We start from the raw sequence: 15790 nt of genomic DNA, 5'->3' as shown, positions 1-15790 counted from the left end.
TATTCCTAAAGTTGCATTCAGACATTTTGCTAATTAAAGTACCTCTGCAAATTGTTGCAGTTAGGTCTACCTGTTTTGTTGTTGTTTTAGACTTTTAAATGAACCACTGTAGGACTACTTTGTTTTGCAAGTGGGGTTAAGTTTGTGTGAGGATCAGTTTTACGACAATATAAGTAAGACTGTGTTTTCCTGTGCCTAGTGGGTCGTCAGCTGTCGGCTATCTCCGATCATTTTCATATATGGGCACGTAAACATAGCAACCTTTGACGTGTGAGTTTCTAAAAACAACCTGACAGCCGGGCAACAGCTAGACCCATGTGAAACTGCAAAAGGGTGTGTACTGGTCTGCGCCATGGTTTCTGTCTCTTAAGCCAACTTGTTTTGGATTAATCAAGTGTTATAAGACGACCCATACGGAAGGTTTTTTTTCGGTAAGGACAATGGATAGCCTGGCGAAGGAACTCGTTTGCCCCATTTGTTTGGAGATGTTTTCAAAGCCAGTAGTTATTCTTCCATGTCAACACAACCTTTGCCGCAAATGTGCTAACGACGTGTTTCAGGTAAAGTAATAATTTACTTATCTTCAGGTTTGGGTCAAAATGATACAACTCTATTAAAACAAAAACTGTCATGATTTGGAATACTTTAAAATGATTGTGAATGTCCGTTGAAAACTTGACTGTGACGGGGCAAGAGGCCTGCTTCCTTTGCCCACTGGCGCAGATGATCGGGTTACTATCATAAATCGTACATCTATAACTTACTTAATTCTTCTACAATTCCCTCATGCACCTGTACTATGCATCCATGTGCGGAAAGGCATCCAACCCCTACCTACCCACTAGAAGCGGCTCGCTGACATCTGGAGGCCGCTTCAGATGCCCATCCTGCCGACATGAGGTTGTGTTGGACCGACATGGAGTCTATGGGCTGCAGAGGAACCTCCTGGTGGAAAACATCATTGACATGTACAAACAACAGTCGAGCAGGTAAAGCAGGTATATAAACGATTCACCAGGAACCTGTAGTGTGCTAACTAGTAGGCCATCATGAAAGGTGTAGCAACCAAGGTTACCCTGCTAAAATACAACAGACCGACATCGACTGCGTGGCTATGCAAGCTATGTTAGCTTACGTTAGCACTTAAAAGTTGATTAAGTATCATTACAGAAGGGTGTTTCTAGTTAAGAACAGGTGTTTGTTACCTCACTACAGTGCCCTCCACGATTATTGCCACCCTTAGTGAATATGGGCAAAACAGGCTATGAAAATATGTGTCTTTGCTGTTTATCCTCTTGGTCTTTCACTCAAAATATTCACAAAATTCTTAAATTTTCATTGAAGTAAAGTTATTGATTTTTAAGTAAGTAAATAAGAATAATAAATAAGAATTTATTTTTATTTTTACATTAAATCAAAATATTCTTCTCTAAAACATGGGTGCCACAATTATTGGCACCCCTAGAAAATCTTATAATTAAAATCTATGTTTTACATTTTTAAGTTCACCGTTTTGATTAGGAACTCTTAAGTGGTCAACCATGACTTCCTGTTTCACTCTGGTATAAATATGAGGTAACAAAGGCCAAATACCCTTAGTCATTCATCAAGATGGGAAAGACAAAAGAACACAGTGTTGAAGTGCGACAAAAAGTTGTTGAGCTGGAAAAGGATATAAGAAAATATCTATACAGTTGAACAATCAGGGCAATAGTTAAGAAGTTCAAAGCGACAGGAGATGTAAGGTATCAGCCTGGAAGAGGACCTGTCTGTAAATTGACCCCACCCACTTTGAGGAGGATGGTTAGACTGACAAAATAATCTCCAAGGATCACAGCTGGAGAATTGCAGAGGTAAATTGAGTCCTGGGGTCAGAAAGTATCCAGAACTACCATCAGACACCACCTTCATCACCACAAGTTGTTTTGGAGGGTTGCCAGAAAAAAGCCTCTGCTGTCAATCAACAACAAACTAAAGCGCCTACAGTTTGCCAAATGTAAGTCAGACTTTCAATGGACCGAGTTATATGGTCAGATGAGACCAAAATAAAGCTTTTTGGCAACAAACATCAAAGGTGGGTTTGGCGTAGAGAGAAAGATAGCCATACAGAAAAACTCCTCATACCCAATGTGAAGTATGGTGGAGGATCTCGGATGTTGTGGGGCTGTTTTTCTTCCAAAGGCCCTCAACATCTTGTTAGGATACATGGTATCCTGGACTCCATAAAATACCAGGAGATATTAAATGAAATCCTAAAAGCTCCCTCCAGGAAGCTTCAAATGGGCTGTGGTTGGACCTTTCATCAGGACAATGTTCCAAAGCACACCTCAAAATCAACACAAATATTGTTCACCGACTACAGAATAAAGGTTTTGCCATGGCCATCACAGTCCCCCAACCTAAACCCCATAGAACCCCAACTGTGGGAAGAGCTGAAGCTGAGTCTACAAGCGTTGACAATCTAAAGGATCTGGAGAGATACTGTATGTAGGAATGGTGTCAGATCCCGTGACATGTGTTCACCAACCTCATCATGCATTATAGGAGAAGACTCAGAGCTGTTATCTTGGCACAGGGAGGCTGCTCAAAACATTAAATTAAGGGGTGCCAATAATTGTGGCACACCTGTTTTGGAGAATAATATTTATTTAATGTCAGCATTTTTTTTCTTCTTTCAATCATTTTACTTCAATTAAAAAGGTAAGATTTTTGTGAATATTTTGAGTGAAAGACCAAGAGGATAAACAGCAAAGACATATTTTTTCTTAGCCTGTTTTGGTCACATTCTCTCAGGGTCTCAATATTTGTGGAGGGCACTGCATCTGCCATACTACCCAGATATGAGACATAAACAGTAGATAGGTTACTAGGTCACGGCTTCCACCTGTAATATAAGGACAGTGACTAGCAGTACATTTGTGCACCCACACTTAACCATGTTAGCGTGGAACACACAGACATTTCATATTTACTGTAGTGTTACTATTCTAGTTGGACTTTTTCTTGAGAAAATGGCCAAATATGACCAAACCGAATATGTACTGATGGACAAGTATGCACATACTAAGCAAGGTGCCATTCAACAAGTAACTTATATTTGCAGTATATTTACACATACCTTATATATTTACATATACCGGTATTTACATACATACATTACATAAATGTATTTACAGAAAGTATGACATGGTCCCACTTAACACACACGGAGCCTATAATGCAGTTACTTCCGGGTCATTTGTCACCAAAATTGTTTGAATGAAAATTGAATTATTATTCATATTATTCTGTGTAACACTACGCTAGTAATATTTGTGACCATCATTTAGCATAACTGTAGCATAACATTTCAACTGTTGTGCTCATAATATAGAAGTGAATTAATGTGGATACGTTGAACAGCTATACGTTGTTTATTAGCCACAAACATATTTCTATATAAAGCCATTCTTTGCAACGCATTTTGATCCTAATTTTTTTGACAGCATTCAATGGACAGAGGGGTGATCGGATGAGAAAAAAACTACTAGAAGTGCTTTTTGGAGAAGCAAATTCTTTTTTTTGCTCTAGTTGGACATAAAATAAGGAGATGTGGATTGTGCTCCAAACAGTACAAATCCCAATGGACCACTCTCCTCCGCTGCCTATTTTGCTGTCACTAAACAACACACTCAAGTCATTTCAGCTTGTTTATGAGTTGATCTTCCCATCAAATCCAAATCGGGCTGAATCCTTTCGTTTCTACAGCGCTGGTGTTCTTTTCCATCATGTGATGTCTAATTGACAGGACAGGAGCTTCCTTAGCGACGGTGACCATGTGACCCCTGAGGACCTGTGTGAATCAGAGCAGGGTGTCTAGTCTAGGTTCTGCTTGGTGTTGCTCTCTGCCCTGCCCTGCCCTCCCCTTCTATGCCCTCAGGTCACCATGACAACTCACCATGACCTGATGATAGGTTGTTCACATCGATTTGCTTTTCCCCTAATCATTTGAGCAAACACACTACACTGGGGCTTAAAGACTGAGCCAACCTGAATGCTTTGGTGATGAATCTTACATATGGCTGAAATGAGTTTGCAGCATACTGTAATGTGTTTCAGACTCAGTATTCTTCATAAAAGTATTGATACAGGATTTAACTAGTGAGGTACAACACAAGAAAATGGCTGTTGAGGAGAATACTAAATAGAAAAACTCCATAGATATGTAAAATCTTACCTATGAATTCATTAGCACATGTCACATTTATATGATGTAGAAAATGGATGTTGTCATGTTGATACTTAACTTGTACTTGGTTGGTTGTTCAGTACTATTGTTTTTGACAGAAATACTTAATAAATCTAAGTAATTAAATAAATTAAATAAAAATGCCATAGATCCCCACTTCTTTTTCTAAACAGTTTACCTTTTAGGCCCGGGGCTCTGTAATGCGTCTTGAGGCAATTTTATTGTTTTGGTGCCATACATTTGAATGGAATTGAACTTTTTCTAATGTAGGCCGAGTACTAAACAGAGCTAGAAGGCCACACCACAAACACAGCTACAGTTTTGTTGAAATAAATACGTAGATTGTGGGGGCACAGAGAGATATCATTTGTTGTTTTTTTCCCCCATCTTAACGCCCAGCCCCAGCCAACCTCCCCCGGAGGCTAAACCAGAGCAGCCCATGTGTGAGACTCACAAGGACGAGAAGATCAACATCTATTGCGTGACGTGTAGCACCCCCACCTGCTCCATGTGCAAGGTATTCGGGGACCACAAAGACTGCGAGGTAGCCCCTCTGAACAGCGTCTTCCAAAATCAGAAGGTACGTCTCAAGTACATCTCTGAGTACTCTATAAAAGATGGTAGGGCTTCTGTTTTGGAGTCTAGATGCCACTCAGATAAATTAGACAATAACAGAGCAATAAACTCACTGATGTTTCATTAGCCATCATTAGAGTTATTTTTCAAGTTATTTCTGAAGATAATTGCCTCTCTAATGGATTTGTTAAGGTATGCTCTTATTTTAATGTGTGTGTTTGGGTGTGTGTCTGTGTATATTTGTGTGTGTGTGTGTATGTGTGTGTGTGTATACATCTACGGTATGTGTGCCCCCACACACACACACCCACACATATACACATACACTCCCCCAGTCAGAGCTGACGGACAGGATAGCGATGATGGTGAGCAGCAATGAGAGGGTCCAGGGCGTCATCAGCCAACTGGAGGAGACCTGCAAGATTATAGAGGTGAGCGGTCCCAAAAGGAAGCACAACCTCCCCCTCCCTCTACTCCATCCCTTTCTCTTTCCCTCCCTCCAGTCACCCTCCACTCCCCCACAAACAAAGGGGAACAATCAGGGTTCTTGATGGACAGAGGTGGTGATGTGTGTGGGCCGGTAGGGTACCACAGGACGCTGGATCGTTTCTGAGCCCCGTGGCCACAGTCCGCCGAGAGCCGGTGACTGACATGCACGTTGTGATTCAGAGACTTGAGTGCGCAAATGGGCACTTGGGATGACAAAGTGGAACTTCTGGCAAGGTTAATTGTGAGGTGGAGGGAGAGAGAGACAGACAATGAAGAACTCCCTTTCCACTCTAGAATTGGTGTGTATACCTGTGTAATAGACTTTTTGCAGTGTCAGTCCAAGCTCTATTGATTTTTACATTACGTTGTTGTGATGTACTCAGACATTAAGTCATAGAATACTCAGACATTGAGTGGCTTTTTAAGGCATAGTACACATTTTTCAGTGGCATCTCATACCCAGAATTGCGTGGCTTTTTTATGTCATAGTAAAAATATCGTATTAATCATAAGTGCAAAAACATGGTAAAAAGGAGCACAGAGCAGAATCCAGCTTTGAAGTCAGCGAAGGCGAGAGAGATAAACAGACGGTAGGGAAGCAGAAACAGGCAAACCGATTGTAAAAAAAAAAGAGACACTCTTTCCTTTTGTCATTCAGGGCTTGTTCAGAGGTCAGAATCAGAATCAGAATTGTATTTTTTTTTTTGCCAAGTAGGTTTACACCTACCTGGTGTATAGGTGAACAGTAAACATAAAACATAAAAACACAATAAGTTTTACACATAAGAAAAAAAAGATAACAGTAACAGAAGGTAACAGTCTTTCTAAACTGTGTGGCGCAGGAGAACAGCAGGAGGACGAAGTCCAAGGTGTGTGAGAAGTTTGACCAACTCTACGCCATCATGGAGGAGAGGAAGAGGGAGATGTGCCTGACGGTGTCGGCCGAGCAGGAGGAGAAGCTCAACTACATCCAAGGCCTGAAGCAGAAATATAGTGATCACCTGGAGACCATGGCGAAGGTCGTGGAGACAGGGATTCAGACAATGGAGGAGCCTGAAATGGCTGTGTTCTTGCAGGTAAGTTAGTCCTGGTCACACACTCATACACTTACAAGGATTGATACTCTAGAGAACAAGTTAACTTTTTGATTAAAGAAAAAGGCTTTACCCTTCAGATTGTCTCCATAAAAGAACATTTTTACTCAGACCTCCCTCATCAAAGCCGTTTTCTAGACCTCCCTCTATCAGTTGTAGAGTGGGTGTTCAAACTGTGAAGATCACAAAAGCACAAATACTTTTTCTGATTGGAAAATTCTTTGTAGCTTTTAAAGTCAAAATCAGAGAATATTACTGATGTCTCATGATGTCTATTAGTGAAATAATGACTATAGTGTTATATACTATATTGTAATATACATTGTAATAGTTGTAATAACCATTGCAATAACCATTGTACGTTTTTGCAGACTGCAAAACCTCTTCTGAAAAAGTAAGTGCTCGCTAGAGGTATATATTGCACGCCTGCGTAAAACACTATTCCAGTTCAGATTCCTTTGTGATTGCATGCATTGGTATAGTTGTTTACTCTCCGTCAGGATCACTGATGGCTCCGACACGTCCCATCTGGAGAAAGTGGAGCGAGGTTATGAGAACATGGATCACTACACCGCCAGCTTTCTGAAAGAGAGAAAAGCACTGTGTGCCATCGACTTCTTTATGGGTACGAAAAATCAAGTCAGGAAACAAAGGAAGGATACATGTTTTACGTGTGTGTTCATTTTCTTTTGCTTCATTCTTTTGTCCATGTTAAATTATTAATGTCCTTTTTGATGGTAATTGAAGGAACCTTAAAAGTCTCTCTTCTCTCTCTTTTTCTCTCTCATTGTCTTTCTCCCGTATTATCTTTACACCTCCTCTTTTTGACTCTCTCCATTAAATCAGATTATTTTGTTTTCTCTAACCTGTCCGTGTTTAGATGACGAAGAGGAGGAGGAGCAGGAAGAGGAAGAAGGTGCTGGAACAGAGGAGGAGCAAGCAGTAGGAGGAGCCTCTGATTCAGGAGCCACGCCCCTACCAGCCCAGAGTGGCATCAAAGCCACTGTGTCCTCCTAGCTAAAGTTAGGAAACACACACACATACACACACACACACACACACACACACACACACACACACATAACACAAGTTCACACACAAACATACACAGACTCTTCATGATATGTTAAAAAACAAAAGATGTTGTTGGTGCGGTTTTACAAATGATGAGAAGATATGGAGTATCATATGGACAAAGTATATACCCAGAAATGTCATGAATGTTTTGAAAGGTGTTTTTCACCCTCTTTTGTATGTTGTTGGTAAATCTGAAGAGGTTCCTGATGTAAGTGATATCTTGTGAGAATTTTTACCTGTTTTACTTGTTTTTTCTTATGGAAAACACACACACATGCACACACACGCACACACAGGCACACACACAGCTAGCTCAGGTAAGAGATTGAACTACTGAGAATTGAATTTTTTCCAGCCCTCTCAGTCAATGACCACTCTCTGCACTGTGGACACAGGAGCTCCCATAAGGCATGGAGCCCAGTGCTGGCTCATAGAATGATTAAAGCTATCTGTATTGCACAGCATGCTAGTTTGTCTTTCATTTGACCTGACAACATTCACATACACAACGTGAGGGAATGTTCGACTTGCATACCAGGAATTTCAGCAAGTTCTCGTCAACTTCTCTCATCGTGCACTTAGGGTGTGCTGGCATGATGTTTTAATGAGGTTGGCACAGTATCTGAACAGAGCTATTTTTAGGGCACTGTTGCCTGAAATAGATCTTTCCTGAGTTTTTTTTTTTATTGAATTACATTTTTTTATACCTCTCCACGTCGGAAGCTGTAGTTCACTTATACGCATGAACAGTGACTGCTTATTTTATATCAAGACATCAGTGGCAAGTCGCTGACACGTTTTATAATAGAGCATGTCACGCTTCCGTCTCACTCTTTAACCCACATCTGCGATTTATGTTGTAAATGATGCTGTTTCGACTGAATGTGACTTGTGCCGCGGTGAGACTGACAGCACTCAGCCATGTGTTCAGGAAAGAGTCCAGTTGATCTAACCAAATGTTCCTTTGCACGTTTGGATGGCTAAGCTGAAATAACGAGGGGTAGGAGACTGTTGTGTAATCTATACTTTCTGGCTCACTGGAGGGTGCTTGGGGAAGGAATCGGTCCTTCACACAGACTTGCATTGAACCTTAGGATGTCCAAAGATCCACCAATGCGGAAATCTCCTTTTAATCATTTTTTTTTTAGGGAGTTCTAGTCCAGTTACTGTTCGCAGTGTGCGAGGTGGTTTGATACCACAAAATGATGTCATTCCAAATTCTGGAGCTGATTCTGAAGTGTGCTTTGGCCAAATAGAGGCCAAATTAGGGCCAGATCTGTGCTACAATCATGTGGAATGTCATGTGTGAGTGTAGTGTGACTCTGAATCCCTCTGACTTGGTCTCAGGAAAGAGGTTTGAGGGTAATCTGACACAATGGGTTCACATTTGGGTGCAGATCCATGGTGCCGTGCTTCCAATCACCATGACATATGGTTCAGTGAAACCTCACCGTTTTGCCGCTCGCTTGAAAATCAGGGCTCCCTGTTCCCATGCATAGCAGTAGAGCAGCATGTGTCACAGCTGTTTTCTTTACGGTGACCACTCAGTCTGTTTTTCTGTACGTCCACGTCAGGCACTGATTTGGTAATGGTGTAGTCACAGGTTATATTTGTCTTTTTGACTTGAACTGGGTTCCAAAAATGGGGACAGCCAGGTTTAGCTTCCATGGGGGTGTTAGTGGTTCTGATAGCTGTTACCTGTTCAGTCCTCTGTATGTACACCTGATGTATTAGTGAATTATCTTTAAGAATCATGAAATGTTTTTACTATATACCTCTCTCTACCTGTGTACTTTGGACTGTTTTTATTATATGTTTGGGTACAGAGACTTTTCTGCTGTTAAACATGCATAACATTTGAGAACAAAAGATTAAATTGTAGACTTGGTTAAAAGGGGCATCTTTAGTGTTGCGTGTTATTTAATTTGTAGAGCTGGTTCGGAGATAATTAGTCTATTTCTCACTGTTTCATGTAGTTCTTCACGCTGACTGTGGGTTAGGCAGATGATTCAGTTAATGGCGTTTACTAGGGTGGTCTCTGGGCGCTCGGATAATAAAATCGTATTTGTCCAAATAAGACCGTGAAATGCCCCTGAAAAAGCTCGACAAAGAAGTGTAAAAATGGCTTTTCATTTTTTATTGAAAAATATAAATATAAGACATTCTCTTGCACAACAAAAATACTGGTTGCTCATCAGTTTATTAACAAACTTACACAATGTAATGTACAATGAAATAAAATATCAGATAAAATATATTTTTTAATAGTATACAGCCTTGTCTGGCTCTCAAAAACCAAATTATTTATACTATAGAAAATAAAACTCATTGTATATTGGCTACATTTTGTTAAGCACTTTTACAACAATTACCGAAAGTGATGACTCACGCATTTATGTTGCTATTGTTTACCAGGCTGCGGTAGGCTACAATTCCACATTTCTGCTCTTGACTTGAGCGTAAATCTACCAAAAAATAAATAAATAAATACAGTATAAATAAATGGATGGAAAAGCAGCACTATAATACATATTATGTTTTTGTGCTAAATGTAAAAATTTCTTTGGCGGATTTCAATTTTACTTCCCGAAGAGTTCCATCATTTTCCGATTACTGTGCGCTTGCTGGGCGTATTGTTCAGCTCTTGCCATCTCTAGTACTTCTCGGAGCAGGTGGAAGGTGAGATCCAGAGAAATAGGAGGCTCCTCCGACCGTTGCTCCCTCTCCATCGAGTCGTCTAGCTGTTGTGCGTAATTGGCGACGAGCCGCTTCACATTACCAACTCTGCCTTGTAACAGACGTTGCGTTAGCTGAAGCTGGAGAGCTCTTTTAAAGACTGATGGGGAGGTTTCGGAATACATGTTTGTTGCTGACAGAGGTGAATTCTGTTTTTCGTTGCCCAGTTGTATGAAGTATTCCTCTCCCACACGTGCCAAAATGGGAAGGGACTGCTGAGGGTCGTGCTCTGTGCCAGGAGCTTGCTGACTGGGACTGTCGATCGCTCTACATTCATATCGAGGTGGAAACGCAACGAGGAGGACGAAGGTGGCAAAGAAATTGAGCTTCATGACAAGGAAGCAAAGGGAATCTGTGAATGCAAAAGAAAGGCGATCATCTTGACGCTGTCCTCTCCAAAACATCTGAGTTGTATTTTACGCAGAACGAATTACCACAAATGGGTTGTGCTCTGACAGCATAATAAGCACCGAACAGCAAACATTGCGAATACATTTACTCAGTAAACTCAGTAGACTTTGTGTGCACAAAAACCCTGTGTACGATCAAATTAAACACTTGTCCAAAGTTCTGACGGTACTCACACAAAAGATAGACTGAGTAGGAACATACGATTATAGCAGTGAAATAAATTGGCAGTTACCAACTGAGACATATGTGCCGAAAATAGAGAAAATGCTGCAAAAGTTTTTGTGTACTTGACAGTATAAACTTTACAAAAAAAGATTTAATGAAATAACCTATGAATTCGTTGTAAAGGTTCTCCAGAAAATGTTTTTCATACCTGTGTATCGCGCAGTCAACTTCCCCAGAAGAATGCACACCTGGCAAGACGAATGTCTGTTTTACCTGTGGTCTATCTGGATATATTTGTGAGGATGTCTTCAAAAGACTGAATGTTTAGGTTGGATTTATATAGCCGACATTTGCGACAAGTGTCACGTTAGCACTTGCGTCTGCGCATTGGAGACGAGTGGACTTGAATGAACGCAAGTTCTCTAGATTGAACGAGGTGAGTCATAAAAGACCTCTCTCTCTTTCTTACGCACTCTCTCTATCTGTCTCTCTCTATCTCTCTCTCTCTCTCTCTCTCTCTCTCTCTCTATGTAAAACACACTCAAACAAACATGTTGTGAAGGAGAGGAGTGGTGGTGGTGAGGTATTCTCTGTGTTATTGCTTCACTTTGCCACCTTTTACCTTTCAGAGTAGTCTTTCTCATGTAATATTTTCATTTATGCAAAAGCTGGGCAGTTTCTTACCTGATCATATAAAACACTGATCAACAAAATGTGAGCAACCTAAATTCATAAACAGCCGTGTAAATAAACATAAATGTTATCAAGCTCAGTTACACAAATCAAACCAAGTAGATATCACTCTGAATTTCATACTCTTTTTTTTGCACATCAGAGCAAATGCTTGGCTGAAGAATTCTTAGAATGAATCTTGACAGACAAAAAAGGGTCCCCCCTTCATCATCAGGCAAAGTTCACAAAAGCACTCTACTGACACAAGGCAGACTTCTTAAACCACTGATGAATCTGCTTAATTAGCTCCAAACTTCCAAAAACAAACCAATCCAAACTAAAACTAAACTAAACTAGCTGAATGGCTTTGGTGATGAATTTTAAAGACCGTCCCTGTCATACGTCACACGCACGCACACACACAAACATACACTCTCTCTCCCACACACACACGCACAAACACACACACACACACACACACACACACACACACACACAAGCAGAGAGGCTTCAGAGGAGTGATTCATTAGTGATGCTCGCCGGCCGTCTACGTCATTGTCTCAGTCACTGCTGTCTGTTTCTGTCCCCTCATGCCGATAGCCGCTGTCCAGAGCCTCCTTAAGATGGAGCGCACCAGACCACCATCAAGCCTGCTCCTGGCATGCCAATCAGGCCGTCGCTTTCGCCCGTAACCTCCCCCCTACCCCCTCCAGCCCCAAACCCCAATCTCCCTCTCGAATAATGCTCATTGAAAGGCTGGGATTGTTACCCCAGATGCCACAGTTACTGATTACAGACTTTTCCTCAACTAGTTAAGCATTCCCAAAAGGATGCCAGTCTCCTGTGACACTCAAGGCTGTGGATGAAAGAATAACAATAATGAAGAAAATTGTATTTCTTTGTTTGCGATTCAGCTTCTAATGTCAAAATGTTCTAATGGGAAATTAGAAAATAATCCAGTCGTAGTAAGTGACCGCATCCAATGTTTATTTATTTAGATGGCAGACAAACATTAAATAGTCAATTGTAATGTTTTTTTTCTAGTTGAAGGGAGACCACTCTTCGGGCTATGTATTTTTTGTGTGGTGCTTGTGCAACCCACTGTGGCATGACAATTATGAACAAATTGCATGGGCTGAAAGCAGTAGCGACATCAAGTCATTATGTTGTACACTGAGTTCTTGGTGAAGGTGTGTTATTAACACACTGTGTTTTGTTGCGTCTCCCTGTGAATTGAAAGGGTTGTGAGTGTGGCAATCTTTGTATAGATTGGAGAGAAGCGATGCTCTTCAAGGGGTCGGGTCAGTTGAGCTCATGGGAAGTGCATGGATTTGGATTCTGACACAACTTTCACATAATGCACTACCAGCAGAAGGACAGACCATCCTCAAGGTCATACAAGTCACTGCATTTTAAAATCAGCATCCCTTGCAACTCTGTGATAGGTGACAGAGACACAGACTCTGCCTTGCCATGCTGGCAGTAGCTTTTAAATGCCGTAGGTTACATGTCATTTTTGCTGCCTTCCTCTTGACATAATGATCTTAAGTTGCCTATATCTGCAGAGGTTTGGTTAAGTTAGATAATGAGTGCGCGTTTGGAGGTGCTGATTAAAGGAGACCCTCAGAGCAAGATTTCTTTTTTATAGAATCTGTTTGTGGTGACTTTCAGAAGATACAGCTATTTGAATAATTATGTTTTAACTAAACTAAGTGTTGCTTAAAGCAGGGACAATGCTCAACATAACATCAAGTTTCTCAAATTATATTTAAACAAATTACTGATGAAATAATACAAAGCATGTTAGAGAAGATAGATATCTTGTTAGAGAAACAGGCCTCACAAATCAACAGACTTTGGGGTCTTTATAACTGTTTGTAACATCTTGATGTAAACTACGGTACTTCTAATATTATGTGTTCCCATAGAGTAGAACTGGCTCTTAAATCAGTGGTGGTCTACTAGAATGTAATAAGATTTATTACTTCAAATGTAATGAAGACAATCCAGGATTCATGCTTTAGGCATCTGCTTAAATGCCTGTCAACAGGAGAGCATTGTAAGCCTTGACAGACACCCAATTCAGTATATTACATGATAGGACAACAATGAATTTTAATGCAGTGGAATACCCACTGGGAGGGCAGATAAATGTGGATATAAATTCATCATTCCGTCTCCACATAGTTTACAATGTGCCTCTGGTAAATACTGTTGGCAGTACGTGTTGGCCACACAAATCCACGAATATTCAACAGTAGCATGAAGCCAACTAACAGCTGTTGTGTGTTGGATATGAGTGGAGCGTGTGGTTGCGTGATTAATATTTCATTTTTTGTTAATTAATTAATTCTTCTCCATGACTGTATTTCACCTGTGATTTATGTCTTCTTGTGATGTTTTTTTAACTACTTACATCCAACTCAAAAGAGATTCCATAGCTTTCTACCACATACAATCCCACTAATAATGAAAAACTACAATCCAGTGCATGTATTGATTTAGATTAGTAGTAGTTATGAATACAACACAATCGTTAAAAAATGCTCTGCTTTGATGTTTTTGTTAGTTTCATTTCATGCATGGCATGGTGTCATTGCACCCAAGATTGTTGAAGCTAACGCACAGGTAAATATAAAGATGTAAAACATATTTTGTAAATATTTCCGGTTGGTCCTTAAACAGGAATCTTTTTTCAACTTTTCTATTGCGCCTTCTTGTAGGCAAAAAAAGAATCACAGCACTCCCCAGAGTAACAATGAGTCAACATTTTTGCGCCACCTCAGGAAAGTGTCCTGAGTCCATATGCCAAGTTTTGTGTTGCTGAGATATGATCTTTCTGTTAGCATCATGAATTACAATAAATAGACATAAGGAGGGATTTACAGATAAATTACTGCAAATAATATACTTGCTGTGTCATATTTCTTGATACATTTACCTTAAATACCTGCTGTATCATATTTGATACATACATTTTCAACAAAATTGTACTGTGAAATAAAGTATTAAATATCAAGTACTTATAAGTTGCTTGGACAAATAAGAACAGATTCACAAAATGTGGCATGTGTACAAAAATGAGGTAGCAATGCAGCGTGTCAAAATTTGTGAACTGAGTGAAAACCTTTTTAAAAAACCTTTATCTATAAGATGAAGATATGGGCTACTGAAGTGTTTTTGCATTGCCTACATTTTTGCATTGAACATCATTCACTAGGTGACATTATTCCACAAAATTAATTATAATGTGTTTGGGTAATGAACCTGCTAGAAGCCAACCTGCAATAATTTTTAGCGAAACCGTCTTCTGGTTATTGTCAGTTGCAGTACCCTCTACTAATGAAAATTTCACAAAATTTGGCGTGCATCCAAAGAATGTGGTAGTGATGCAGTGTGTCAAATTTCGTGAACTTTGAACCATTACATCACAAGATTTGGCAGATATTTACTAGGTGGCGCTACTCCACAAATTAATTCTAATGAAATAGGGTCATGCGCCTCCTAGAAGGCAACTTTCGATTAAAAATGTGTGATTTGTTTGTGAAACAGTTGACAAACTTGCCCTACCCCGCTTCAGGGGGCGCTAGCACAAATGGACACGCCCACCTAGGGACACAAACCTTATACTCCATATTGGCCATGTGGGGCTACAATCATGCCAAGTTTCATGTGGATTGGGGAAATCTAAGTACCGTTGACCAAAAATCAGGGGAAAATAAATGTATAAACTTTGACAAACACTACACAACACAGAGCAGCGGTGGTCATAATGAATGGTGACCTGTGCTCAAACAAAGGATCAACAAAGGACAACAAGGATCAATGGTTGGCCCAGTGACAGCCTTACAAACAATGCTGTGGAAGCCCATCCATGACTAGATATATAGTATCTGACCAGAACATAGGGTCCTCCAAGACAGAGCTCCTCTGCCTACTTTGGTGGAACGATCTGCCTAGCACTACCAGAGCAGGGGCGTCCCTCTCTACCTTTAAGAAGCTTTTGAAGACCCAACTCTTCAGCGAACACCTCCCTTCCTAATTTGCACTTACAGCAGTTACATTCCTGCACTTCTTTTTCTTTTCTATTTCGTTTTTCTATTTCTTATGTAAAGTAGTATTTATTGTTACACTAGGTCTCTATTGCTCGTAGCTTGACAGTTCTCTCCCTTGCACGTTGCTTTGGACAGTGTCTGCTAAATGACTACATGTAAATGTAAATGTACATTAATCATGTCTGATTAGCAGTATCAGACAGTTATCAGTAGGGGAGGTGAACTGATGATGGTAATCAGTGATGTGCTAACCTGACCTTGCTTTTCTTTCAGATGTCTATTGTCTT

At 40.3% G+C, this 15790-nt stretch overlaps 2 protein-coding genes across 2 annotated transcripts; one reads left to right on the top strand and one right to left on the bottom strand.

Moving 5' to 3' along the window:
• Positions 1–306: 306 nt before the first annotated feature.
• On the top strand, positions 307–7925 carry trim55b (tripartite motif containing 55b). Its single transcript, XM_080854878.1, has 8 exons — positions 307–560; positions 820–989; positions 4628–4808; positions 5140–5235; positions 6136–6369; positions 6759–6781; positions 6888–7012; positions 7268–7925. Exons 1-8 carry the CDS (start codon positions 441–443, stop codon positions 7402–7404), a joined length of 1086 nt encoding a protein of 361 aa, XP_080711004.1. The 5' UTR covers positions 307–440; the 3' UTR covers positions 7405–7925.
• Positions 7926–10043: 2118 nt separating this feature from the next.
• Positions 10044–10532, bottom strand: crhb (corticotropin releasing hormone b; the record flags this gene model as incomplete). The annotated part of the gene is made up of 1 exon (XM_080855341.1): positions 10044–10532. The coding sequence occupies one exon, from the start codon at positions 10530–10532 to the stop codon at positions 10044–10046; it is 489 nt and encodes a 162-aa protein (XP_080711467.1).
• Positions 10533–15790: the final 5258 nt, after the last annotated feature.

The sequence above is a fragment of the Sprattus sprattus genome, assembly GCF_963457725.1.
Source record: "Sprattus sprattus genome assembly, chromosome: 17".
NCBI lineage: Eukaryota > Metazoa > Chordata > Actinopteri > Clupeiformes > Clupeidae > Sprattus > Sprattus sprattus.
This window is presented reverse-complemented; position numbering and strand designations above follow the sequence as displayed.

Excerpts from the sequence above, each read along its gene's own strand:
- trim55b (XM_080854878.1), top strand. The coding sequence starts at position 441 with ATGGATAGCCTGGCGAAGGAACTCGTTTGCCCCATTTGTTTGGAGATG. Across the intron at positions 561-819 it reads GTGCTAACGACGTGTTTCAG|GCATCCAACCCCTACCTACC; the intron begins GTAAAGTAATAA and ends ATGTGCGGAAAG. Across the intron at positions 7,013-7,267 it reads TGCCATCGACTTCTTTATGG|ATGACGAAGAGGAGGAGGAG; the intron begins GTACGAAAAATC and ends GTCCGTGTTTAG.